The 27,830-nt window shown below is 37.9% G+C and overlaps 1 protein-coding gene across 1 annotated transcript; it reads right to left on the bottom strand.

Moving 5' to 3' along the window:
* Positions 1-23,506: 23,506 nt before the first annotated feature.
* On the bottom strand, positions 23,507-26,224 carry LOC148032176 (pentatricopeptide repeat-containing protein At2g03380, mitochondrial-like). The gene has a single exon (XM_087683889.1). It carries the CDS (start codon positions 26,222-26,224, stop codon positions 23,507-23,509), a length of 2,718 nt encoding a protein of 905 aa, XP_087540015.1.
* Between the last annotated feature and the right edge of the window lie 1,606 nt (positions 26,225-27,830).

The following is a 27,830-nucleotide window of genomic DNA, read 5'->3' on the forward strand; positions in this document are numbered from 1 at the left end:
TTCATAAAAATAAAAAATAGAGACACCATTGAGAGTTTGGACAATTGTAATAGCTTAGGTTTGGATGGATTTTGGAATGAATTCTATAAGGATTTCAAAGAACATCTTGTTCAACCCCTCCTTGAAGTATGGAAAGAATCCATTAGTTTTAGCACTTTGCCCATAGGGATCGATCAAGGAGTTATAAGGCTCATCCAAAAGAGGGAAGCTAAAGATAACATGTCAGACTAGAGGCCAATAACCTACCTCTCTTTTTCCTACATGGTTTTTGCTAAAATGCTAGCAAGAAGACTTTTCCCCCACCTAGATGTGTGGCTCCAAAAATAGTGGAAAGGATTTATTAAAGGTCACTACATTCTTGACTCCATACTTGGACAATGGGGAGGGTTCAAATATGCACAAAAAAGGAATCAAGACTTCCTTTTCTTCAAAATATATTTTGATAAGGTAGATGACCAATTATACTGGTTTTTCATTCTGCAATCCCTCCATGACATGGGTCTAGATAAGAACTTCATCAAATTTGTTAATGTCTTGTTTGATAATGCAAGTGTAAGAGCTGCGGTCAACAATGAGCTTTCAACCTTCTTCCCCCTACTTAGATCAATTCAATAGGGGTACCCCTTAGGCCCCCTTTTATTTTCTCTTTCACTAGATGCCTTGGATTGCCTTATGTAAGAGGCAGTAGAAGAAGGTAGATTCAATGTGATCAAGCTCCCAAAATTTCAAGTATGGTGCTCAATGAGTGTTGATGATGCCAATGGAACTATCAACCATGACCCTTCCCCCATAGGAGCTTTTTTAGACTACATTAAAACCTTTTGCCTTCAATTAGGAGTGAATCCTACAAAAACAGATATCAAAACTTTGTTACAACAAACCCCACAATGGCTTATTAAGAAAGAGAGTCAAATAATGGAGGAAGGAAAAATATTTAGGCTTCTAGGGAGTCACATTGAAAGAGCGATGGGAATGAGTATTGGAACGAGCTCTAAAAAAACTTGATTGCCTCAAAGGTTTACAATTTGGATTTGATACACAAATAGTGGGCTTGAAGCATGTGCTCATACTCTCAACCATGTACTTCTTATCTTATTAGAAACATGCCTAAGTTGGCCTTAAAAACCTTGAAAGTCTGCCATGTAATTTCTTTTGGTTAGGGATGGGGAGAAATTCAAATCCCTAAAATTGTGCCAAAAGATTATACACCCCCTAAAGAAGTAAGACTAGGATTGCACAATTTAATGAGCATTGAAATTATGTTGGCTACCAAATGGATAGCTAGAAGCTTCACTCATGACGAGGAGGATTAGAAAATATTAATCCAAGACTTTTGCAAAAACTTACAACTTAAGGACCTCCTTAGATGGAAGGAGCACAATGCCTTCATAATAGCCTTAACCAAAGTTAAAGTAAATATCAAAGACTATTCAAGCCTGGCAATGAGCACTTGGATAGCATGGCTACCTTACAAAGGCTTCAAAGGTCTCTCTCATATACAAAACTTCACACTCCTATGAAGTGTTATAGACTCAATCAAATTTAGTATCTTTCATGGACCTCTAGATAGGGAACAACTACCTCAAGCCTATAAAATTTCGAAGAAATGGATTAATAAATGGAAAGACATTTGGGATTACAAAAACAAGGACTAGATCAATCCAATTTAATTGAGAAAAAGGACTAGATCAATCCAATTTAATTGAGAAAATTGGATTAATAAATGGAAAGATACTTTGGGCATGTCTCCATACTCTCGTATTCATCTCGAAACAATATGCAGTCGTTGATACATGCATGGATGTTATTGTAGTCCATGCCAAGCTTCCGTAAAACATGTCGCGCATCATCACGAGACTCAGGCATGGTGTTTGCAGGTGGCAATATATGATATTTCAATAACCTGAAAAAATCATAAAACACCTTGAAAAATCTATCCATGTTTGCAATAATACTGTTTTAAAAAAAAAACAATGAAGTCTGTGTGCAAGGTACCTGAATAACTCAGTCACACTCGTATCGCTCCAACCGTATTTTGCTTGCACACTTAAGAGTGCAAGCAATGTCTTCAACCAAGATACTCGGCACCCATCATATAATGGTATGGATGCTTCCTCTCTGAGCGGGTCAGATGTCTCAACATCCATGGGAATCAATGCATCGATCATTGCCTCCATCTCAGGCTCCAAGATTGTAGGCAAGTCGAGAAGGTTGTCTGTCTCCTCTGGCATTGACGGTATAGATGGGCCTTGCGAGTGGTCGATTGGCTCCTGCAATCCATCCATCGCACGTCCACGAACTCTTCTAATTGGCCGCAAAGGGTGCACTCCCCCTTGGGTCGAGACATCACCCCCCTGGATACAAAATTTACCAACAAGACCCAATCTTATTGTGTATGGTTTTCAATTAGCTTGAGAGTACAATGCATGAAAAATGCTAACTTCAAATTACCGTTTGCTGAAAGTCTGCAATCGCCTGATCAATGATCTCAGATTGAAACTCGCCAAATCGTCGTACGTATTCTATAGACAATCGGCGTTTTCGTCTAATTGCCAACTTGCATTGAGAGCAAGGACATGGGACATGCTGATTAAGATACGACTCGCGGTCTTGAACAATAGGACCTTCTTCGTTTGCCATCTTATCTACATTACAGCAAACAAGGCTTAAATGGATAGCTTTATGGAGATGTACGTCAAGTTGCAAGTTGACCATAAACCTTGCATTGTATATAGTAGTCGAGAGATTTTCCGATGTTATATCTCGGCCTTGTATCATGCTCAACGATTTGTTTGTCCCGGTAGATAATTTTTTGTTATATCTCGGCTTTGAGTATAAGTAATCCATTTTAAAATTAATGCGCGCCATCTATGAAATTTTATAACTATAGTAATAAAATTTATTTCAATCAATTCTACTCATAGTCATAAGACCTGAGAGAAATTATCATATACTCAATTTAAGGGTTTCTTTTTCTATAACAATAATTTTGGGTTCATTTTGATGAAGTACGTGGCCGTATGCAAAGCACATTGCATACCATTATCAATACGTATATTATCTTAAATTTTCTTCCCTTCCCTCTCCCTCTCTTTCTCTCCCTCTCCCTCTCTTCCTCTCTTTTTCTCACCCTCACCCTCTCCCTCTCCCTCTCGTTCTCTTTCTCTCCCTCTCTCATTTCCTCCCTCCCCCTCCCTCTCCCTCTCCCTCCCTCTTTCTCCCTCTCCCTCTCCCTCTCTTTCTCTTTTTTTCCCTCTCCCTCTCTATCTCTCTTTCTCTCTCATTTCCTAAACAAGCAAAAAATAAAGTGATTTAAACATCCTCCAAGCAAAAGGGAGAGGGAGAGATACAATGCACTCTCCCTCTCTTTCTCTTTCTATCCCTCTCTCATTTCCTTTCCCTTCCTCTCCCTCTCACTCTCTTTCTCTCTCATTTCCTCTCCTAAACAAGTAAAAAATAAAGTGATTCAAACATTAAACAAGCAAAAGGGAGAGGGAGGGAGAGAGAGAATGCACTCTCCCTCCTTCTCCCTCTCTTTCTCTTTCTCTCCCTCTCCTATTTCCTCCCCCTCCCTCTCCCTCTCCCTCTATTTCTCTTTCTCTTTCTTTCCCTCTCCCTCTCCCTCTCCCTCTCCCTCTCTCTTACTCTCTCGTTTCCTCTCCTAAACAAGCAAAGAAGAAAGTAATTTAAACATTAAACAAGCAAAAGGGAGAGAGAGAGAATGCACTCTCCCTCTCTTTCTCTCCCTCTCCCTCTCTTTCTCTCCCTCTCTCTCCCTCTCCCTCTCCTTCTCTTTCATTTCCTCTCCTAAACAAACAAAAGAGAATGATTTAAACCTTCAACAAGTAAAAGAAAGAGAGAGGGAGACTCACCAATGAGATATGGCGAGCGTGGGCGGCTTCTCTTTGCAACGAGGGCTCCTCCTCTCCTTCACGAACAACGACGGTGGCGGTGGCGGCGGCGGCGGCGGCGGCGGCAAGTCTCTTCCTCCTCTTCTCCCACAAAGCCTTGGCTCTCTCCCGCGCTCTCTCCCTCGCTCTCGCTCTCAAAAGGCGAAGAAAACAAAATGAAAAAGGCGCTCTGGTTTCGACCGCGCTTTTTTTCCCTGCGGCGTCGCAATTGGCGTCGCTATATGCATTTGCGATGCAAATAGCGACGCATATAGCGACGCCAATTGCGACGCATATAGCGACGCCTATAGCGACGCCGACATCCGCCGTCGCTAATCGGCGTCGCTATTGCCCCATTCCCTTGTAGTGTCGATGAAAAAACCTCTCATATCCCTCCAAAACATAAGATCAAGTCAAAATAGCACGAGTAACAAACTTAATTGGCACCCACAAGAATGGTCTTACATGTTTCAAATGATTTGGAGTAACAGCATTCAACCAAAGCATCATGTTTAATGTGGCTTATTCTACTTAAAAGCTATTTGGTCAAATAGCGGAGCTCAAAAAATTGGAATAGATGCAAGGTTTATGATTTGTAAAGCAAATACTAATGTGTTGAACTTTTGCAAGTTCTAATTCTACCCTTCCACCGCTCAAGTCTAACTTGGAAAGAACTCCTTTTAGGAGAAATCTATGGAATGCTCCTTGTGGTCTAGAATTAAGTCAGAAGTATTCACCTATGCAAGGTGTGGATATGCAAGAACAAAGCCATATTGAGCAAGCTACTCTCAACCCTTTATATGGTTTTAACTCTGATTTGTTGTAGCATGTGTCAAGTGTTCATCTTAAAATTGAACAAGATCATAAGAACTTGACAAAGAAGAAGAAGAAGAAGAAAGAAGACGAAGAAGAGGAAAGTAGGACACTCATAACATTCAAAGTTTATGAAGAAATGAGAATTCAGATGGAAATTTGAGGGGCCTTCTTTGATGAGCTCTCTGCACCAAAACTAGAAGTTGTACTTGAAACTTTAAATTTGAGAGGCCTCACCAAATAAACATTCAATAATATCGCATACTATTTTTGTATCTACTTTTTCAAAAACTTTGTTATAAGCTTAGTCAAGTACAAGGTTAGACTTTCTATTAAAATAGCACCCTACTATACAAACCCTTTTTCTTTTTTTTAAGCATTTTAAATTTTTCTTTTGTAAAGTCTCCAATTTTGAGCAAATTACTACAAGAAATTATTGAGGAAAAATGAGTCTTGGATGGAAGTAAGACCTATGGTGATTGGCAACATTTTGCAATGCTAGGAAGAAAATTTTAATGTAGAGATAAGTCTTAGTTCATAATCCAATAATGATCAATTTTGACTCATATCACACATGTGGATCTAATTGGGGTCAATCTTGATGTCAATTTGTAGTAGCCATAGTGGATGAGTTGGAGAGTTTGCATACATTGTGTTCATGTAGACAATTGCATTGTGCACAAATCTTGGTTCAATAATCAAATTCATCATGTGAACTTCTCAAGGAAAGTATATGATAAACCTTTTTAATGGCTAGATGTCTTGGTCTACATATGAGGTAATAGAAGACTGAGAGAGACATTTTATTCAACCATTCATTTAAAATTATATACAGGTAGATGGGTGTGACACATTTGTGAACATCTAAATTCTAATAATTTATAATGGTTTGATCCCAAGTGAAATGAAGAAAACTCTAAGCCAAAAAGAAACTTAATAACCATGATCAATTACCAAGAAAACCATCAAAACCATAGCCGTAGCTCATATTAACATGTTGGTCATGGCACAATGTAGCCATAGCCAAGATCGAGAAGAAGCATTACAAAGGAAAGTTGCATGAAACACACCTCATGCATGGTGGCCATGAGTATGCACTAAGTGATGAGAGGATAATCCTGAATAACTCCACAATAAAGATTTAAAAATAAATACCAAAGACATGTACAATGGCATGTTCTTAAATTTTTTATCAAATCCTAATTTTGAGGTCTAATAATAAGGCTAGGATAAATTTACCTTATTACAGACCATCTATGCCCAAATAAGTTTTGTCCTCAAAACTTGATATTACAAGAATGCAATCATCAATAGTGTGAAAAGAGCTCATAGCATTAAGGGTCATTAACAGAATATACTCTAGAAAATAGGGAAGAATCTGCCAAGGCAAGCGAGCACCATCATAAACTCAAAATTATGAGTATCTTGTATGTAGTCATAAATAGGATTGTTGCAGTCAAAAGCCCTTTTGGTAGAGACATTTGATTGAAGTGAATGATACATAGAAATGTTGTAGACACCAGATGGTATATATAGAAATAATATATAGAAATGTTGTAGACACGTATCTATCCAACACATAAAAGTTGAGCTTTGATGAAGTTAAGGAAATTAAATTCACACTAGGATTTTAATACATCAAGCTATCCCTATTCTCTCCCAATAATCTTCTTCCACAAACTAAGAAAACACTAAGGAAATTTTAGAATCGATTTTAAGCCTTGTAATAATTTCCACGTCATCATTATATTAAAAAATGGGGCCCAAAAATAACTATATCCATTGTAGCTCAAAACTATGCAATCTAACATATCATTGGAATCTAACATATCATTGGAAAGGTATTAATAAGAGGATTCTAATGCACCAACTTGGATAAATTTGGAGTTTATATACTCAAGCTATTTCCTCCTGACCAAAATGTAACCTCAAACTTTTGATAAAGCTAGTCTCATGCTCATTCATCTTTATAGAATATTCACTAGAATCCCAAAGAGCTTAAAAGGCCCAAAAGTGAGTCTAAAATTCTCCTAACAAGAGCCTAAATATGAACTTGGTTTACCAAGTAGACTCTTTCATAGATAAACCCCACCATCGGATGAGCTTAAAAGGCCCAATAGTGAGTCTAAATTCTCCTTAACAAGAGTCTAAATATGAAGTTGGGTACCAAGTCCTCATAGGTACACCCCACCATTTGATGAGGTATTCCATCATGAAACAATTTCTTAAGACCTTTTGGCATTTACCAATGACTTTCTTAGGTCCATACAGAATTAAATCACCCTCATCAATAGGAGTAAGTCTTCAAGAACTTGGATATCAAGTCCCACATATTTCTTGAGTTGAGAAACATGAAATACATCATGAATCTATGTGGAAGGAGGCAATTTGAGTCGGTAGACAAGATCACCAATTCTTTTTATGATTTGCTATCTGTGTGGAAGAAAGCAATTTGAGTCAATAGGCAAGATCATCAACTCTTTTTATGATTCATTATGGACCATAAAATATATTAGCTAACCCAACCTTGAAAGAAGCATATCAAGTTTTGGGAATCTTCAAGAAGAACCAATCTCTTCGCTTCTCAGCATATCAAGTTTTGGGAATCTTCAATAAGACCCAATCTCTTCTCTTCTCAGCATATGACTTCATAATTTATTGTGCCTTGTGAATATTTTTTTGCATTGCTTCATGAGTGCTTCCATCCTCTCTAGCTCCTCCTTATCGTGAGGATTTACATTGTCATTGAATAGGTCTAAGGATGCTTGAACTTTATATCCATAAAGTGCCTCAAAAGGTGGCATACCAATACTGATATGATAAGCATGTTTATAACAAAAATCCATAAGATGAAGCTATTAGTCCCAAGAAGATTGGGAATCATGGAAAAAAGGCCTCAATTGCACTTTCAGGCATTTGTTAACCCTTTCAACTTTCCTACCTATTTGAGGATGATAGGTAATGCTTGGAGTCAAAGTAATACCCATAAAAGTAAATAAGCTTTTCCAAAAACTACCCATAAACTTGGTGTCCATATTAGATACAATTCTAGGTATTCCCTGAAGACTTCTTCCATGAATTGATCAACCACTAGCTTGGTTGAATATTGAACGTTGGTGGGGATGAAATGGGCCAATTTAATCAGATGATGAACAACAAGAAGATACTATTCCATGCATGCTTGTTGCTAGAAAGCTCCATAATAAAATCCATACTAATGTTGGTCCATTTACCATGAGTAATTGGAAAAGGCTACAATAAACCATCGAGAAAAATGTACGAATTCTTATTTTATTGACATAATACAATTTTGTGATTGAAAGTGGTTTGAGGTGTCAAGTAAACTTTACCCTTAAACTAATGAAGACCATTATGTTTCTTAAAGTTGAGAAATTCATCTCCATCACCTTATTGTAATTTCTACATTATCTTTTTCAACCATATAAGGTATCTCAAAGTCATAACTTTGAAAAGTGGCTAATCATTATCTTTGCTTTGAAGATAGATCCGGTTGTGAAAGAAAGTACTTTAAGATACCATGTTTGCTCTTGACCTTGAAATGAATGTCATAAAGATAATGATGCCATTTCTTAATGGCATGAAGTATCGCAGGCATCTCTTATTCGTAGATGTGAAGTTGTCTTTACTTATCATCAAGCTTCCTACTCTTGTAGGGAATTATGCCATGATCTTGGTACAAAATAGTCCCAATGCCACATCTACTAACATCCACACAAATTATAAACTCCTTGGAAAAATATGGACATGCAAGAATAAGTGTTGAAGTAAGTAAATATTTCAACTTTTTAAAGCTATTTATGGTTAGAGCATCCCAAATGAAAGCTTTGTGCTCTAATTGATTGATGAGAGGAGCCACTACATGTGTCTATTTCTTTGTGAAGCACCTATAGAATAAGGAAAGACCAAGAAACGTTCTCAAACAAGTTGAGTTGGTTGGAATAGGTGAATCTTTGATACGTTTGACCTTCTCTGGATCTAGCATAATCCCCTTTTTGCCCTGTATATGGCCCAAGTACTCCACTTCATTTGCCATAAATGCACACTTACTTTTTTTTGGCAAAGAGCTTATGTTTTCATAATATATCAAAGACTTCTTTAATATGTAACAAATAGTATTCCTTATTCTTGCTACACATAAGAATATCACCAAAGAAGACTATGACTATTTTAAATAAAAAGGACTATAGCATTTTACTCATTGAAGCTTGGAAGATAGCAAGTACATTTGATAGCCCAAATGGCATTTCCAAGAAGTGGTATACCCCTTTTAGTCTAGAATTCTTTGTACTCATCCCCTTCTTTCATCCTTATTTGATGATACTCTGATGTTAGATTAATCTTTTTCAACACCTTAGCATCCTTTGGCTCATCCAAAAGATCATCAATGCATAGGATTGGGTACCTATTCTTTATCGTGCTCCTATTGAGGTCTCTATAATCTATGCATATCCAAATAGATCCATTCTTCTTCTTGACTAGAAGCACAAGAGAAACGAAAGGTGATTGACTTAGGTAAATAAAACCCATTTCTAACTATTCTCCATTTCTTCTCTCTCATACCTTGATAGCCTATATGGTGGCTTGTTAATGGGCTTGATGTTGGATGCTAGTTCTATTGGATGATCCACTTCTCACTTTCGTGCTAAAGAAGTAAGAGGCTAAAATAAATATTTTTACTCTTCCAATAGCTTGCATAAGTATGGATCCATTTCTTTAGAAGAAAAAGCTTGTTGATTTTTATCCACCTTGGAAGAAGAAGACTGAATATGGAAGACATAGCATTGATTTCCTTCTTAAGCTTTTTTAAGTTGATTAGTTCCACTTATTTCCTCTCAATGCCATGACATACTATGCTTCCCAACTAAATTCCATTTGCATGTTCTCTAAGTCTATGGAAAACTTTCCAAGTCTTTTGAGCCAATCATAGCCAAGAACTATATCAATGGGACCACCCCATCTCCAAAGCAATAAGATCCACCATAGTCATGCATGTTAGCAATAAGATAATAGAAATGTGTGGACATACTTCCTTGCTAATCTCATTTGTCTCACTAACCACCTATAATCTCAATGAAAAGTCTATTTCTTGAGGAGTTAATGTCATCCCATCAATCAAGGGACTTAGTATTTACAAAGCTATGTGTGATGCTTATACCATAAGAATATGGGCAACTCTTCCATTTATTATCCCTTTGTGCCTTAGTGTATTTTTTCATTTGCAACCAATCCATGCATTATGAGAGATGGAACATATGATAGAAGAACAGATATCTTTCAAAGAATCATCTATAGAATCCACCCAAACAAAAAAGAAACCTTTCCATAGGATCATTAAACTCATCACAAGATTTATTTTCATATTCATGCAGCTCATCACAAGCAAGAGTGGCTTCAACTTGAATTTGGTTTCCCTAATGTGAGTCTTTATTTGAACTATCTACAATTATCATACTCACATTGGTCTTCTTTGCCTTGCATTTATGCTTGTGGTCGGGAGACCATTTTTTCCACGTTTGAAACCCCATCCCTTTGAATACACATCCCTCAACTTGTCGTTAGATAAATACTTGATTTGAACATCATTGGCTAAAGCATGGCTTCAAAATCAATCCATTTGAATTCATTTTTAGCTTCAATATTAGGCATGTAATTAGTACCATTTTTTTAAGCAGAGCTATAAGGAAAGTTGGTATTTTGCTAAAGGTGTTTAGAACTCTTTTATCTTACTTAAATCCCTCCTTTGGCTAGCTAAAATAATTCTCTATTCTCATGGGGTGATTTGATTGAGAGACCTCCATTGTTTTAGGTTTAAAATTTGCCATATCCCTCCAATATAATCGGTTGTAGTATTCAAGAAATTGAATTGCTTCATACACCATAGCAGCCTACATAATATCAACCTCCAAGGAAATGACCTAATCAAGATCAAAGATATACTTATTCAACTTGGCTAAATTAGATATGTCTTTACCATGCATAAAGAGGTTTAAGAACAAGCTAAAGTAATCTTTCATAGATAAGTCTAATTGTTGAAGAGCATATAACTTTCTCTCTAACTTCTTTTTTCCAATGGGAGATATGAAGACATCAGCTATGGCTTTCTTGAATTCCTTTCATGATAGAAATATTTGGTGAATCTTGTTGATATATCACCACCGTGTATGCATGTAACCCTCAAGATGTAGAGCTACATAGCAAATCTTGGCATACATATCAAATTCATTGATCCGCTATTCTAATTCCGTCAAGGATGGATTATCACCTTTGAAATTTGGAATGTTTATCTTCTCTTTGTACTCTTTATCATAGTAATGTTGTCATCCACCACTATAAATATGTCCATGAAAATGCGGTATTTAAGAATCACCACCAAAAGAGCATTATCCAAATAAATGGTATCTATATAAATTATGCTTAAGCTTATGCTATCTAAAAGTTGATTTTTCTTCATGACTTCTTTCTTGCCAAGTTGATTTATTAGGCTAAAATCTGCCATAATTGGGAAGCTCTACATAAAGATAATTCATTATTTACTATCTGACGAGGAGATTGAGTGGGTTGAGTATAAAATTGGTTGTAAAATGAGTCATATAAGTGTACATCTTCCCTAAAGCTAGAATGTAACTCTTCATGATTATCATGATTCCTTAGGACAAATCGAGGTCTTCCTTTGAACCTTCCATGTATAGAGACTGACTTATATGTATCTTTTACTCTTGATAGCTCACCCACTTCAAATGTAGAAATAACATGCTAATTAGAATTATTGGCTATGGTAGAACCATTAGGAATTGTAGTAGAAATTAATTTCTCATTGGATATACCAAATAAAGCAATCAATTAATCAAACTTTGAACTTATATCTTTGTTGGCTACTATTAGTTGACCAAATTTAGAATCCATATTGGGATCAAGTTGATGAATTCCATCATTCATCTGTCTAACCTCATGTGATAATTGTAGATACTCATTGGAACCATAAGAGAGATTAGCACCATCCATTTGGTTGACAATAGAAGCCACAAACAAACCTCCTTCCCCATTTGAATTACTAATGCCTCCAATATCTTGGTCTTGGTTAATAGCATCTATAGAGGGGCTTAAATTAGCATTCTATGCCTACAAATCCTTATTCATGTTATTCGCTACTTGATCCTTCCTTTTGTTTCTTCCCATACTTGTATGGGAGTAGTACTTCAAACAATAGATTTGTAAAAATATGTTGTTTTATTGAATATTCCACCAAATGAAGTGTAAAGTAGTCTCAAATGAAGCTTATTAGATGAGAAAAAGGGTACGTATTTTATTTTTAATCTAGAGATTAGTTGATGGGTGAAATGGAGTCAAACAATACCCCCTATTAAGCTATCTGAGTGGTCTAGAATTTGTAAAATAGCTATATCTTTAGTCCAATGTCCATTTGCCAAGATTTTTTATTCAAATCGAAGTTACAAAGCCTTCTTCAAATTGAATGTACAAATTTTCTATTAGAATGATTGTAATGAATTCTATGTCAACTTCTTTAGAATTGTCTAGAACAAGACTACAACTTGTTTGGAGTTGTGGAAATAGGATCTGTATGATACCCGCAAATGACTTTGAACTCTTGTTTGAACCTGTAATAAGCTTGTAGCTGCCTTAAACTACCTTGAATCTTCAAGATAGCTTCAATCTTCAATGCTCCACTCATGAGTGCATGTATGAGGAATAAAACAACAAAATAAGCACCCTACACGAGCTCTAGATCATTGAGGGGTGTCCAAGTTTCCACCTCGGTTGACTGGCCAAAGACCAAGCCACTTTTAACCCAATTGTCAAGCCAACTCCTAAGAGTTTGCGCTAAACAGGTGATCTTGATAACTAATTCTTGCAATTTAGTCTAGCCTTCCTTTTTATTAGTGACACTTATTAGCGGTAGTCCAACTAATCATATGAACAAAACTTGGTAAGCTTATTCAACCTCATATTTCATTTCTTTAAACAGCTAGGTCTTTTTGTTGAGTCCTAGAACACTAACCTAGGAAAACTACGTCTTCTCCCCATCTCTCAAGGGCAGCTCCTCATAATTTGCTCCTGTCAAACTAGTGGCGGTTTATCCAGGAAGTTTTGATGTTTGACTTTAAGAATTTTGTTTCAAAGTATAGATCCCTTGGATCTATTTAAATATCCCCATTTAAATTCCTTTTTATATTTCTCTTCTCCAATTAATTAAAATTAATTCGTTTTATTTATTTGATTAATAGCAATCATTCAAATTAAAACATCTAACGTTCTAAAAACCCATAATTTTAATTCCTTGTAACGTTTCCCAACTCCGTACTGCAATTTCGTCGTTGCTCTTTAGTGTTTAAATACTTAATTCGTTTTGCGAGTATAACGTCCTTTCTTTCTTCTTCTTTACTAAATACAAATCAGGATAAAAACAGGTACTCTCTGCACTCTAATGTAAATACATACATAGTTCATTTTAAATTCCCATATTTCCCTTTAATTTATCAGTTAGTCCTAGTGGCCCTCCACTCTTCCTTGCAATCATCAGATAATCATTTTTTTTAATTCGAACAAAATATAGATCTTAAATATGGATGTTGAGGCTTTTCCTCATGCCATCAAAATGATTATCTTATTAAGTTTCTTGATATTTGTAATTTAATTTAAGGTTATAATTTTCTTATCATCAGCAAACATCATAAAATACTATTGTATCTCTCATTTGTTTTTTCCCATCTTTATGTTATTGAATAGTATATCACGTATCATTTTATTTTCTCAAAATAAAACAGCATATTTATATGAAAATATTTCTTTCAGTAGAATATATTTAAACTATTGTTTCTTTTTATTTTAAAGCTTACAAAACTTCATCAGCAATCAAGAATTATCTTTTCAGTTTTTCATGTAAAAATCCATGCTTTTATTGATAGATAACATATTTCTCGTAAATGAAAACTGCTATTTTGTTTTTAAAATAACTATTTTTGAATTTTTAAATATAGTAAATCATCTTTAAAAAATTTGAGAAAAATTAAATAAATTTTCAAAGTCATAAAATTTATGGAAAAAATATCAAAACTTATAAATTTTCAATCAGTCATTTTATAAAAATATATTTGTGTCATTTTTTAGTATTTTCGACTCCTTTCTATTTTTAATAAATGAAAACACGTCCACATAAATGCAAAAAAACCATTCAGCATAAGGAAAAAAAGTTTCAAAGCATTTTCTAGAAATACTAAACTGAACATTTACTTATACTATATCATTTATTTTAGATAAACAGTTTAGGCACATACTTGTAAATCCCGCGGGTTGTTGTCACATCTTTGAAGACCATGTCCTCTTGCAGTCCAGCCAATGTCTATCTTCTAGCCAATCGTTTTGATTGTGAGTTCATCATTTTTTTTTTGCTTCCCCACAGTTTTCCCATAGCTTCTCATTTTTTCTCTTTGATCAATTTCTTGGCTGTGTTAGTGTTTTGCAAACCTCCTCCCTCTCTTCTCCATGGCACACAGCAAGAGAACGTTTCCTCTCTTTATAATTTGTTCCACAACCTCATTCGTAGCACCTCCTACTCCGGCGAGAGAAAGCCTCTCCAACGCCTTCATTGATGATAGAGAGGAGATGAGCACTCCGGGATCCAGCATGATGTAGAACCATCAAGTATGAGTCATTCCAAGGTATCTCCTCTCTAATATCACTAAAGACATTGACGAAACTCTCTCTTCCTAGAGTAGCAGGTGTGCTTACGTCCCGACGGAGAGAAAGAAAAGAGGATTGGTGTTTCTCTCTCTCTCTCAAATTCAAAGTCTCTTTTTAGCGATTTCAGTGACAATTTCTGGAACCCATTACAGATCAAGTTATATCACACCGCTTGTGACCCTCAATAGCTACTCAAAGCTTGTAAATAGCATGTATATGAAACTTTCACTAAAAGAAGCTCCTTTCTATCAATCAACACTACCACAAAGGATGTTTGATCATGGAATCATCCCAACAAGTGCGTCTAGGCCTTAACAAAGAGCATACCACCGGAGGCGTGTTTTGTGCCTCAAGGAATCACCAAGCAGACAGACAGAGGCAATGACCCATGGGAAGGTTATACTTTGAGCAATTACGTCAGACCATTACCCACGTGTAATCCGGCCAGACAGAGAAACACATAATGGGCTTATGGGTGGACGGCAGACCCAGAGTGGGAGATGGAGACCCACTACATGAAAGGGGGGCAGAGACCAAGCCCACCATGAAAGGAGACCCAATTCGCAAACGCGAGAGACAAAGGATCCGGGGCGAACAGAGAGAAGGGGCTTGCAGGAATCGGGAGATATGCAGAGTAGGGAATTTGGCGACCAACTGAAGGATGCGAGAGAGGCCCCGAGAATGTAACTGCCCCCCTTACTATTATGAGTGACGATGTCCCATGAAATGGCATGTCAAGCTTGGGCATCTCCTCTAGCCCACAAGAAGCAATTGAGTACCTTTTCAAGTTCATTCCATGCCTATTTGCTGAAGGTAAAGATGCTAGCTACAAAGATAACTATAGCCATCAGTATAGAGCTTAAGATGGGGAACCTTGCCCCTAAAACAATAGCTTCTCCATTCAAATTTTGTAATTTTGAAGCCATTTTAGTCTTTAGTCAATTGAAGCACTAAGCATTAGTGATCCCCATGCCTAACAAGGGGCAGCCAAGGTATCTAAAAACCTCCCATTTCTTAATTATTTTCAAGCCTAATAGTGGAAGCCATTCAAGGGTGTCATTAGATACAACACTTCAAATTTGGTCTTGCTTATTATTGAACCCGATAGGTCAAAGAAGTCTTGAAAAGCTTCAAACAATGTGTTGAGTTAACTTCATTGGGCCGTCATGATGTTGGAGTTATCTTCCACAAAGAATTGACTTTCTACTTGCCTAACATCGTGCATCCTTAGGCTTCGCAAGGTCCCTTTTGGTACTAATATCTGGTCTAATCTTCTTAGCAATGGGCTGATTTCTATGGCATAGAGAAGCAGGGCTATGGGACAACCTTGTCTCATAGATCTATAGTGAATTAATGTAAAAAGATGGTAGTAGGGTGTCACTTATATACAAATTTGCCAAAAAATTGTTGCAATAAATGGCATGTTTTTAGGTGTTGTCACTCGGGCTACGTTGTGCACCTCTTTGGATTCATTAGTAGTAAGGGAGGGTTACCTCTCTTTTGTCTTACTATCTCGTCCAGCATTCATCTTTTTTCTCGACAGAAATATGACATAGCAAGATTATGCTACTTTGAGCAAACAAGTACATAATGAATTGCAATTTTTTGAAAAGAAAATGGAAATGATGAAATGAACTTGCAAATGAAATAGGCTAAAATGGAATCGAGTGGGGTAGAGTTTTATCTCGAAGTACTTCGATGACTCACTAATAGTACATATGAATTACCCTTATCAAGATTGCTTCCATCAAGCAATTCAATCAAAGCAAATATTAGATAGATCAATGTAGACTATCAATTAATTTTCATGCAAAGATGACTATATGAGCATTTCTAATATCTCTTTCAACAAAGGAAATGATTTGTCAATTCTATAATTGAAAGATTAAATAGAAATTAGAAGAAATACCTCATATTGATCAATGTTAATATGTCCAAGCATTTATCCATTGATTATTCCACTTCATAGAATGCTCCTATTTGTCCTTCAATCGCTCTAGAAAGAGTAAAATACTTCAATCATAAGATAGGTGTTGAATAGATGATTGATTCAAGAGTCCTTCAATGTTGCAATCTTCTTAACGTCTTCAACAATACTTGATAAGCAATCCTAGACTAAGAAATGAAGCCTTCATAGAAGATTTTGAAGCTTCTTTGAAGCTTGAACGGCTAACATAGAACTCAATGTGTCCAACTTGCAAGAAGAGTGTTGAATCTTTCCTATCTTGGTGATATATTCAGCTATACTTGATGTAAAGAATCCTTGGAGTCAAGAAATGATTACTTCTTAAAGAATCTCAGAGCTTTGGAGTTTCCATTACTATCTTGCTATAGCATTAGTGTTTGATGAAGAGTAGATACCAGGATTTCAGAGAATGGGGTCAAGAATGACCTACTATGATGGCAAGATGCTTACACAGTAAGATTGAAGAAAGAACTGTAAGTAAATAGTGTTGTTAATGTGAAGGAGAAGCCTGTTTATGCAACGAAAATTGTGCTGGGTTCCCAAGAGCAATCAACCATCAAATGTCATTCATATTGGTTATGTATCTCATCCAAATGATGAGTAGAAGGCTAGATGACTCCTTAATGCTCTCTTATGCTGAATGAAGGTAGAAAAAGGGTTGAACAGTTTGCAGCTTCAACAGAATCTTGGAAGGAAGAAATTAAAGAGCCCAACTCCAAGAGTAAAAGAGATTTTAACTGTCTCTAGGCCTATAACCCTCAGTGTCCCAAATGTCCTTCAAAATAATCTGAAGATGGTGACAACCTTCCAAATACATCAAACCTTTGCCATTCATGCCCTGATCTCTCTTAAATGGTGTCAAACTTAATCACAATTAACTATAGAAACTATGTTAGACGTAGAAATGACACATCCATAGATATGGACCATCTGTAACTCCTCTAATATAGAATTTTGCTGAAAATAGCAGTAGATATGAATCAAAGGAGACAAAGCTTTGATACCAACTGAAATTGAGAAAACTCTAAACTGCAAAGAAAACAACTATGACAAAGTACCAAGAAAATGATCAAAGCCATAGCCATAGCTTATATTACCATGTTGCTCATGGCACAATGTAGCCATAGCTAAGATCAATAAAAAGTATTACAAAGGAAAGTTGCATGAAACACATCTCATGCATCGTAGCCATGAGTATACACCCTCATGAATGGTGGGAGAAAAATCCTCAAGAACCCCACAATGAATTACAAATGAATGTCAATATATATATACAATGGCACATTCTTGCCTTTTATATCAAATTCTAATTCCTAAGTCTATTACAAAGGCTGGGGCAAAATTGCTTTACTATACCAAGACGATTATATCTTTTGGAGCTAACGTTTCATTATGAATTTGATGTGGAGAGTGAGTTAAATAGATCATGTATTGGCACTATGATGCTGACTAGTGGCAAATCTGAATGCCCTTTAAACAAAGAGCTTTGGTTCTTTATCACCATTCGTTAGTTATGATGTGTAGACTTCAGTGTCAAGATTGTGGGAGAAAAGAAATGAGTCTCACTTGTAGCTTTCTTGCTTGTACAATGGGGGAATACACACAAGGGTGGAGGCTGAAAACAGTTTTCCTCTTCTTAGTTGTGTAAGCCAAAAAGAACTCTGATACAAAGAAATAGAAGAACCCTATATATGGGTCTCAAACCAAACTCAACTAACTAAGGTAGCATACTAACTAAGCCACAAACTAGAGTAGATAAGGATAGCTGTCATGTAGCTATTATTCATGGGCGGTGTACCAACCGCATCTACAACCAACAAGTCGGTGACATAAATGCACAACGGTCACCCTGGCATATCACGAGTGGAGCTCGATATCTCAACACTCCCCCTTGAGCTCAATCCTGATTCCTGCACACCAAGCAGGTCTCTGAACTTGCGCAACTTCTCTGCGCCCAATGCCTTCGTAAATATATCAGCTACCTGATCCTCTGTGCTGACATAAACTAGATCAATAAGACCTAGTAAAACCCTCTCCCGCACATAGTGATAATGCACATCAATGTGCTTTGTTCTAGCATGATAGACTGGGTTATTTGCCAAGTGTATACCGCTCATGTTGTCACAATAAATTACAACTAGCCCATCTGTAGGCTAATGCATATCATAAAGTAGCTTATGCAACCAAGCTACTTCACATGCAACCATTGATACACCCCTGTACTCGGCCTCTGTGCTCGACAAGGCAACTATAGGTTGTTTCTTGCTGCTCCAAGTGACTGCGGCACTCCCAAAAGAAAACACATATCCACTGGTAGATCGTCTATCAGAAATACTACCAGCCCAATCAGCATCAGTGTACCCATGCAGTTGTATCTAAACCCCAGTCTCATAAAATAGTCTATACTGCAATGTGGACTTCACATACCTGAGTATGCGTTTAGCCGCATCCAAATGCGGTTTCCTTGGAGCCTGCATAAACTGACTTACCAGTCCAACAGCATAGCTCAAATTTAGCCTGGTAATAGTCATATAAATCAAGCTTCCTACTATGCGTCTGTACATAGTAGGGTCTTTCAGAAGCTCACCTGCATCTGCGCTCAGCTTCACATTCTGCTCCAAAGGAACTGAAATAGGCTTACAGCCTGTCATCCCATATTTGGACAGTATGTCCAATAGATACTGCCTCTGCAAGAGGTGTATCCCACTTGGTGATCTAATCACCTCAATGTCCAAGAAATAACGCAGCTCTCCCAAATCCTTCATCTCAAACTTCTGCTTCAATAGCATTTTCACATAAAGGATATCTTCATCATTGTCACCTGTCATAATCAAATCATCAACATAAATGACAAGTAGCATAATATCTTTCTCTATTTTTCTCACATAAAGTGAGAAGTCTACCTTGAAAATCTGAAAGCCAATAGTGACAAGATATTGTCATATCTTGTCAAACCATGCTCTAGGTGCTTGCTTCAAGTCATACAATGCTTTCTTCAACCTGCAAACAAACTCAGGATAAACAGCATGCACATAACCTGGTGGCTGCTCCATATAGACCTCTTCTTGCAAATCACCATGCAATAAGACATTCTTTACATCCATCTGATGTAAAGACCATTTCTTTGATGCAGCCATAGCAATGACTGCTCTTACGATTGTCATCCTTACAACCAGACTGAATGTTTTTTCATAATCAATGCCATATATTTGTGCATACCCCTTGACTACTAATCTTACCTTGTATCTGTTCACAGGACCATCTGCATTGTGCTTCACCTTATAAACCCACTTACAGCTAATTGCATTCTTACCTTTAGGCAAAGGTACCAATTCCCATGTAGCATTTGCTTCCAAGGCATCCATTTCTTCATCCATGGCTTTCTCCCATTTTTCTTTTCCCATGGCTTGCTCAAAAGAAGTGGGTTTTGGTTCCTATATCACTTTGACCATATATACATAGTGAATGGCTGTAAATCCATCATATTTCAGCCTGTCCACAGGATACCTAGCTCTAGTAGACCTACGCAATGTAGGTTCACTCCCATATGCTCTTAAAACATCCCCGGTCTTCCTTACTCCAGGTGTAACAATAGAAGGAATACCCAACTCATCATCAATGCTCTGTTCTGACCCACTGGATTCACCATCCACATAAAAGTGACCTGCATTCACATCAAACATGGGCTGGTCTACCTTCTCTTTTCCTTTTCGTAATACCTGCATACCACTATCTGCATTGCTTTGAGAAGATTCTCCTGATCTCAATCTGCATGTCCATGGCGAAGAATGTGAACCACTGCTAGAGGACGCTCCAGGTCCACTAATATCTTGTGACTACTGCTGTGAATTCTGTGTAGCATTACCATTTTGTGCATCTACATTATCAATCACATTTACTGATTTATACCAGCTACTCATCTCATCAAAAACATCTCTGCTCACTGTAAACTTACGAGTAGAATGGTTATAGCATCTATACCATTTTTGCTACAAAGAATAACCAATAAAGATACACTTCTCAGCTTTTGGATCCAGCTTGGATCTCAACTCATCTAGCATATCAACATAGGCAATGCAACCAAAAATCTTCAAATGAGAAATATTTGGTTTCCTACCAGTATACCTCTCCTCTGGAGTCATCCCATGTATTGCTATAGTGGGAGTCCTGTTCATTATGTAGACTGTTGTAGCAACTGCTTCAGCCCAGTAAAAATCTGACAAGTCTTTTTCATTGAGCATGGCACGAGATACCTCTCCAATATGTCTGTTTTTCCTTTTTGTAATTCCATTTTATTGTAGGGTATGACTGCATAAATATTGCTGCTTTATGCCATGCTCCTGCAAGAAACCTTGCAAACTCATTTGAGAGGTACTCTCCCCCTCCATCTGACCTTAAGCATTTTATTTGCAAGCTTGTTTCTTTTTCAACCATAGCTTTAAGGATTTTGAAATGCCCAAAAAATTCACTTTTCTTTTTCATAAAATACACTCAAACTTTTCTGCTATAGTCATCAATAAAAGTGACAAAATAATAACAGCCTCCAAGAGATGCAACTTTAGTAGTCCACACATCAGAGTCGATTAATTCCAATGGCTTCTTACTCTCTTGAACATGTCTAGGAAATGGTTTCCTTGCATGTTTTCCAAACTGATAAGCTTCACATATCTTATGCATTTCTGTAACCTTGAATTTAGGCAATCCTGCAATAATATTTTGGGCCTGCATTGATTTAAGTCGCTGTACATTAATATGACCAATGCGTCTATGCCAGATATCAATATCTGCAACTACACCGGTCCCATGTGCAAATATTGCTGCACTCAATTCAGGCATGTCTGCATCCAATGTAAACATTCTGTCATTCTTTCCTTTTGCTATCAAGCGACCTTTATTTTTCATATCCTCAACAAAGCATCCATGAGAATTAAATTTGACCTGCAAGCCCTGCTCAACCATTTGACCAACAGAAACCAGATTCTTTGTGATATTCGGGACATAAAATACATCGGACAGGTATTTCTTTTTTCCATCCTACATAGACAAATGAATTTTTTCAATCTGCACAATAGGATGTACAGTATCATCACCAGTCTCCACAAATCCTGATTTTTCCATTTTTCTTACATCCTCCATCCATTCTGCATGACATGTCATGTGGTTTGATGCACCTAAGTCAACATACCACACATTGTTGCTTTCTTCTGCACTTGTCACAAAATTGTTCATGTATTGCACCATAAACAAATGCTCATTTCTGTCATTACCCTGTCTACTAAAAGATGCATAATTTCCTTGTTGCAATTTCCAATTCATGATGTCATTCTGACTTTTATAGCAGTCTTTAGCCATATGACCCATTTTACCACAGTAGTAGCATTCAACATTGTTGTTTGCATTTTGGCCTCTTTGCCATCCACCACGACCTCTTTGGCTCCCCCTGCCTCTAGAGTTACCACGTCCTCCTCCATATGACTGGTTTTCTTGAGTTTCTTGCATATTCTGATTTCTACCACGGCCTCCTCTACCTCTGTCTCTACCTCTTCTAACATTTGAGTAGAAGACAGCTTCTTTTGAAGTTCCTCCTGAAGAAGATGCACCACCATTTCTCTACTCCTCAGAAATTAGAAGAGCAATCAACTCCGCAAAATCAGAAAATCTTTCACGGACGAAAATGGATGTTCGAAACTGTGCATAATCCTTTCCTAGACCATTCAAGGTCACAGAAACTAAATCATCTTCCACTGGTAACCCAATGGAAGCAAGTGCATCTGCAATCTTCTTCACCTTCATGTGGTAGTCATTGATGCTCATACTTTCTCTTTGCACATTATGTAACTCTTGCTTAAGCTGCATTTTCCTAGCTTGCGTATTTGTGTTATACATTTTTGACAAAGTATCCCATGCCTCCTTTGGCGTACTTGCATCTTGAATATGCACAATCATAGAGTCTGAAATACTGATAGACAACCAGTACATAACTTTCCTGGCTCTTTCATGCCATACTTTGAATGCCTACATTTGCTGTTGATTAAAAACATCAAGAAGAACTGGTTCTTCTTCATTTCTTGCAACAAATTTCCAATATCCTTTTTCCATAAGAAAATTCGTCATTCTAAACTTCCATGCTTAAAAATTGTTATTATCAAGCTTTTCAGTTACAATCTGTGAAAGAGAATCAGACGCCATTACAAAATACTGTAAAAAATTCTGTCACTGCAGAGAACACAGCTTCAACCTCACAAGGGCAAATCTGCAAAACTGTAGAACAGTGGTCACACAGCATAAAACTCGGCTTTTTCCTAAGTGCGTGCAGAAAACTTCTGCCTTCAAAATAGGCCCCGAAATTGCCTCAAATCAAAAAAACAGGGTCGCCAAGGACTAAAGCCCTTTCCTGCAGCATATACTGCCCTCTTGCTTTACCGCGAAGGGCATCTCAACCTGAGACAATGCACTCTTGCAATTTTCGGCTGTGCTACCTGTAGAGATCTGCTCCCAAAACAGAAAATGAAAGCAATATTACTGCTCTTACCAGAACACCGCGAGCTTAGCTTGCTTTCTTGAGCTCCTTACCACGAACAAGGCTCTGATACCATGTCAAGATTGTGGGAGAGAAGGAAAGAGTCTCACTTGTAGCTTTCTTGCTTGCACAATGGGAAAATACACACAAGGGTGGAGGCTGAAAACAGTTTTTCTCTTCTTAGTTGTGTAAGCCAAAAAGAACTCTAATTCAAAGAAATAGATGAACCCTATATATAGATCTCAAACCAAACTCAATTAAGGTGGCATACTAACTGAGCCACGAACTAAGTAGATAAGGATAGCTGTCATGTAGCTATTATTCATGGGCGGTGTACCAACCGCATCTACAACCGACAAGTCGGTGACATAAATGCACAACGGTCACCCTGGCATATCACGAGTGGAGCTCGATATCTCAACATTCAATACCTTCTGATAAATCTTAACCGTTCAATTTGCAAGGAGAAGAAAAAGGAAAATCAAAAAGAAGGGATAGTAGACATAAGAAAGGAGCCCTGTTGGCTAAGATTATCATCCTTGAAAAGCAACAGCCACAAATAAGCTGATTCTTCCATCTTTAAATCTGTCATAAAAGTCATATCAACTCTACATTGGGGATGTAGTCTGCTTCCCTTATCGTTGCAGTAAAGGTTTCAAATACAGTTGATGAGTCCTTGCTTTGATCGCCACCGACCACAAATTCCTGTGATCTTCTGTTAACCTCTATTGATGCACTTCCAGGTATTTTCTTTACCCCCATGTGTTTTCTCATCGCCTCAACTTTACTTGCATCTAAATGTTTGCCTTCATTTGCATAAATGTCTACCATTAGAGAATAGACTGCAGCATTTTCTTGTGTCATCTGCACAAGCTGCTGAAAGCACCTGTGTCCTAGTTCAACGTCTCCATGAATTTTGCAAGCACTAAGCAGACTCCTGAGAGCATCAGCAGAAGGATGACACTGCACCACAGCAGTGAGCTTCTTTGCCTCGTAAACACATCCTGATCTTGCAAAAAGATCAACCATAGATGCATAGTGCTCTGGCATGGGTTTTATTCTGTAGTGTTCTTTCATCAGTTTAAAATATTTGTGGCCCTCCAGAACTAAGCTGGCATGGCTGCATGCAGCAAGAAGACATGTGAAAGTAACAGCATTAGGCTTCACGCCCTGTTCTTGCATGTTCTCAAAGCATTGCATAGCCATATTACACAAATGGTTTTCACCATAGATATTTATCATTGAAGTCCAAGATGTAACATCTGGAGTAGGCAGCTTGTCTAAAATATCACGTGCTTCTAGGAGTGCTCCACACTTGCCATACATGTCCAGCAGCATGTTGGCCACAGAATTCTCTCTTTCAAACCCTCCTTGAATAATCTCAGCATGTAATTCTTGGCCTGTTTCTAAAGATCCAATCATGCCACATGCTTTCAAGCTGCAAGCAAATGGGAAATCAACAAAATACATGTCCCTGGCCCGCATCAGCTTAAAAAAATACAGTGCTTCCTCACCAAAACCATGCTCAATATACCCTGAAATCAGTGCAGTCCATGAGACATGGTCTTTCACTTGCGGCTGGTCAAAAACTTCTTGTGCTTCTGGAAGTGAACCACATTTTCCATACATATCAATCAACGCATTGGTGATACAAGGGTCATTTTCCCATCCTCTTCTAGCGATTTCAGTGTGAATTTCTTGACCTATTTCCAAAGCTCCTGCAATGCCACAAACTTTCAAGCTAGAAGGGTATGTGATAAAGTTTGGGCACACACCTTCCAATTGCATCTGCTTAAAACACACCAATCCTTCCTCAGCAAGCCCATGTTCAGCATATCCTGCTATCAAGGCATTCCATGGGACTGCATCTTGATTAGCAAGTTTGTCAAAGACTTCGTGAGCTTCTTTATGCATACCACACTTTCCATACATGTCAATCAACATGGTCGCCAATAAAAAGCTTGTTTCCATGCCTCTAATTATTATATCAGCATGTAAAAATTGACCTACATCTATAGAGCCTATAATGCTACAACATTGTAAAATGCAAGAGAATGTGTCATCACTGGGGGATACACCATCCTGCAGCATCTGACTGTAACAGCTAAGGGCTTCCCTAAGGAGTCCATGTGTAGCATATCCTGAAATAATTGCATTCCATAAGATCTCGTCTTTTAATGGAAGCTTGTCGAAAACATGTTGTGCTTCTACAAACAAACCATATTTTCCATAGACATCTACCAGTGTAGTTGTCATAAAAGGAGCTCTTTCGAGCCCTTTGTTAACAATTGCAGAATGTAAAGTTTGGATTCCCTCTAGCAGACCCAGAATACCAAAAGCTTTCAAGCTGCAGATGAATGTGGTATCATCTGGAGGTACACCCTCAAGTTGCATCTGTTTGTAACAACTCAGAGCTTCCTTAACATGTCCATGATCAACATATACTGCGATCATTGCATTCCATGAGACTGTATCCTGCAGAGGAAGCTTGTCCAAAATTTTACGAGCTTCTGCAAGCAAGTTACATTTGCCAAGCATATCCACTGTGGCGCTTCCAATGTAAACATCTAATTCCAGCCCCTTTCTGAATACTTCTGTAAGAATTTCATACCCTGCTTCCACATCTTGCAACCTACTGCAAGCTTTCAAAAGAGCCCCATAGGTAAAGCCATTAGCCTGGACATGGCCCTCTTGCATTTTCTGAAAGAGATGGAATGTGTATTGCAGTTCCCCACGATTGGTGTAGGCCAAAATGAGAGAACTCCAAGTGTACTCATTCTGATCTGGCAAACTGTCAAAAACCCACTGAGAATCAGACAAGCTTCCACATTGTCCACATTTGAGATACATGTCCATCATCGCACTTCCAACAATGAGATCTATGTGCAGCCCTTTTTTGGTGATTTCAGCATGCATGTGTCTGCCATGATCGACACATTCCAGTGTACTACAGGCCTTCAGCAGCGCAACGAATGTGTGACTGTTAGGTTGTACATGGTCCTCTTGCATTTTGTGATAAAGGAGGATGGCCTGTGGAGCGTCTCCGCGGTTCACATGGCTCCAAATGAGAGCGCTCCAAGAGAACACATTCAGATAAGGCAAGCTGAGGGAAACGAGTTGGGCGTCGCACAAACGCCTGCAGTCTGCTAGCAGGGGTATCAGGTGGTTCCCGAGGATCGCATGCGACTCGAGGCCGTGCCCCCGCAAGTACGTATAGATCTCCTTGGCATGGGCTATATCTTTCGTCTGCCTGCATGTCTGAAGAAGGCTGACAAGGGTCTCGATAGCAGGCAGCTCGCCTCCAATCACTCGCATCAAAGACCACAACAGAAGGCATGATTTAGCAGACCAAAGATTAGGGTTTTCTGTGCAATTGGGAATATGGCCCCTTGCAACCTTGCGCTCTCTAGTGTGTAGAAGAGGACAGTGAAGCTCGACCTGACAGCTTCGGAGGAGTGTTCACAGAAAACCGAGGTTTTATGTGACAAAATTTTGATTTTATTAATATTTTTTATTTTTAATCATAAAAATGATAAATGCATGTAATTAGACTTAAAAACCCTCCAATTTTTAAGTTAAAGATTTTTTATGGTAACAAGAACATTTTTCATGAACCTTGTAAAGTCTCAAGCCTTGGAGTCTATAACAAGGTAGCTCAAAGAGAATTTAAGAAAGTGACTTTGCAAGAATAGGTGTTAGAGGGACTTGGCACATCCACAAGAAGTTCTAAATATTTTCCCATGTTGAAGAAGAGGCTCTTTTCCCTTTTTTTTCCCTAAAGTGTCCAACATCATGAGCTTCTACTCATGGGGGGTCCTTTGCGAGTCATGGGCCAAATGTTGCTTTGTTTGATGGAGCAACTAAGTTTGAGACATTATCATGCTCTCATTGAGCTTCAGACCTGAATCCTACTTTCGCAAAACTCCCAGACTAATATGCATGGATTGCCCTTCCAATCTTTCTTAGGAGGAGAACTCCTCTCTTCTCACTTTCTCACTATCTCTCTCTCTACTTCTCTTTCTCTCTACCTCCCTACCTATTTCTCCTTTAAGCATGCACGCGAGCTTGTGCGCACGCGCACACATACACACACACACTCTCTCTCTCTCTCTCTCTCTCTCTCTCTCTCTCTCTCTCTCTCCATTGTCATTATCGAGCCCTTCTCTCTCGCTAGTTACAAGGATTGGCCACATGTATAGATTGCATGGCTAGGAGTATAGGTCTACGGTGCCAGTGGTATATTAGCAAAGGTGCTAGTTGACAACGACATGCATGGTGGTGGATAGAGATGGAGGGCTGGGGGATGGTAGTTCATCAACGGCTGAATCTTTAAAGGTAATATTTTTATGTTAAAGCTTTTAAATTTTCATTCATTAATCCCCCCAAAGCCTCCATTCACACACACTGAGGGAGGGGGGCATGGGATTTTACATGCATATTGTGGACAAAGTGGAGGTTGGAGGAGTAGTGTATAGTTGATGGATGTTCTTTTTGTAGCAGCTCATGAAGAGCTTAAAGGGATTTGTGTGACAACGATCTCATCTAGAGGGTAGTGTGCTAAAGGCTTTAGAAGGGTGGATACTTCTTGCATTAGCACATTCTCCGCTTGCTTTTACACTACTAAGCTCACTCCTAATCACATTCTCATCAGAATTCTTCTCAAAAGGAAACATTCTGGAGTGTAATTCCTCTCTTGCTGGCTTCTTTGCATCCAAATTCACCCATAGCAACCATGAAATCCAAATTCACCCATCGTAACTATGAAACACGTTTAGCTAGCATTGAAATGTGAAATGCTTGAAACATTTCAGTGAAACATGAAACAACGAGCCAAAACAACATTTCTAAATGGAATATATATATATATATATTTCATTGCTCTTTTGAGAGGTTTTAGACACTATGCATACAAGATAGACAT

This window comes from Lygodium microphyllum, chromosome 8 (genome assembly GCF_053477565.2).
Source record: "Lygodium microphyllum isolate KBCC chromosome 8, Lygodium_microphyllum_v1.1.10, whole genome shotgun sequence".
Classification (NCBI taxonomy): domain Eukaryota; kingdom Viridiplantae; phylum Streptophyta; class Polypodiopsida; order Schizaeales; family Lygodiaceae; genus Lygodium; species Lygodium microphyllum.

Excerpts from the sequence above, each read along its gene's own strand:
- LOC148032176 (XM_087683889.1), bottom strand. The coding sequence starts at position 26,224 with ATGCGAGTGATTGGAGGCGAGCTGCCTGCTATCGAGACCCTTGTCAGC.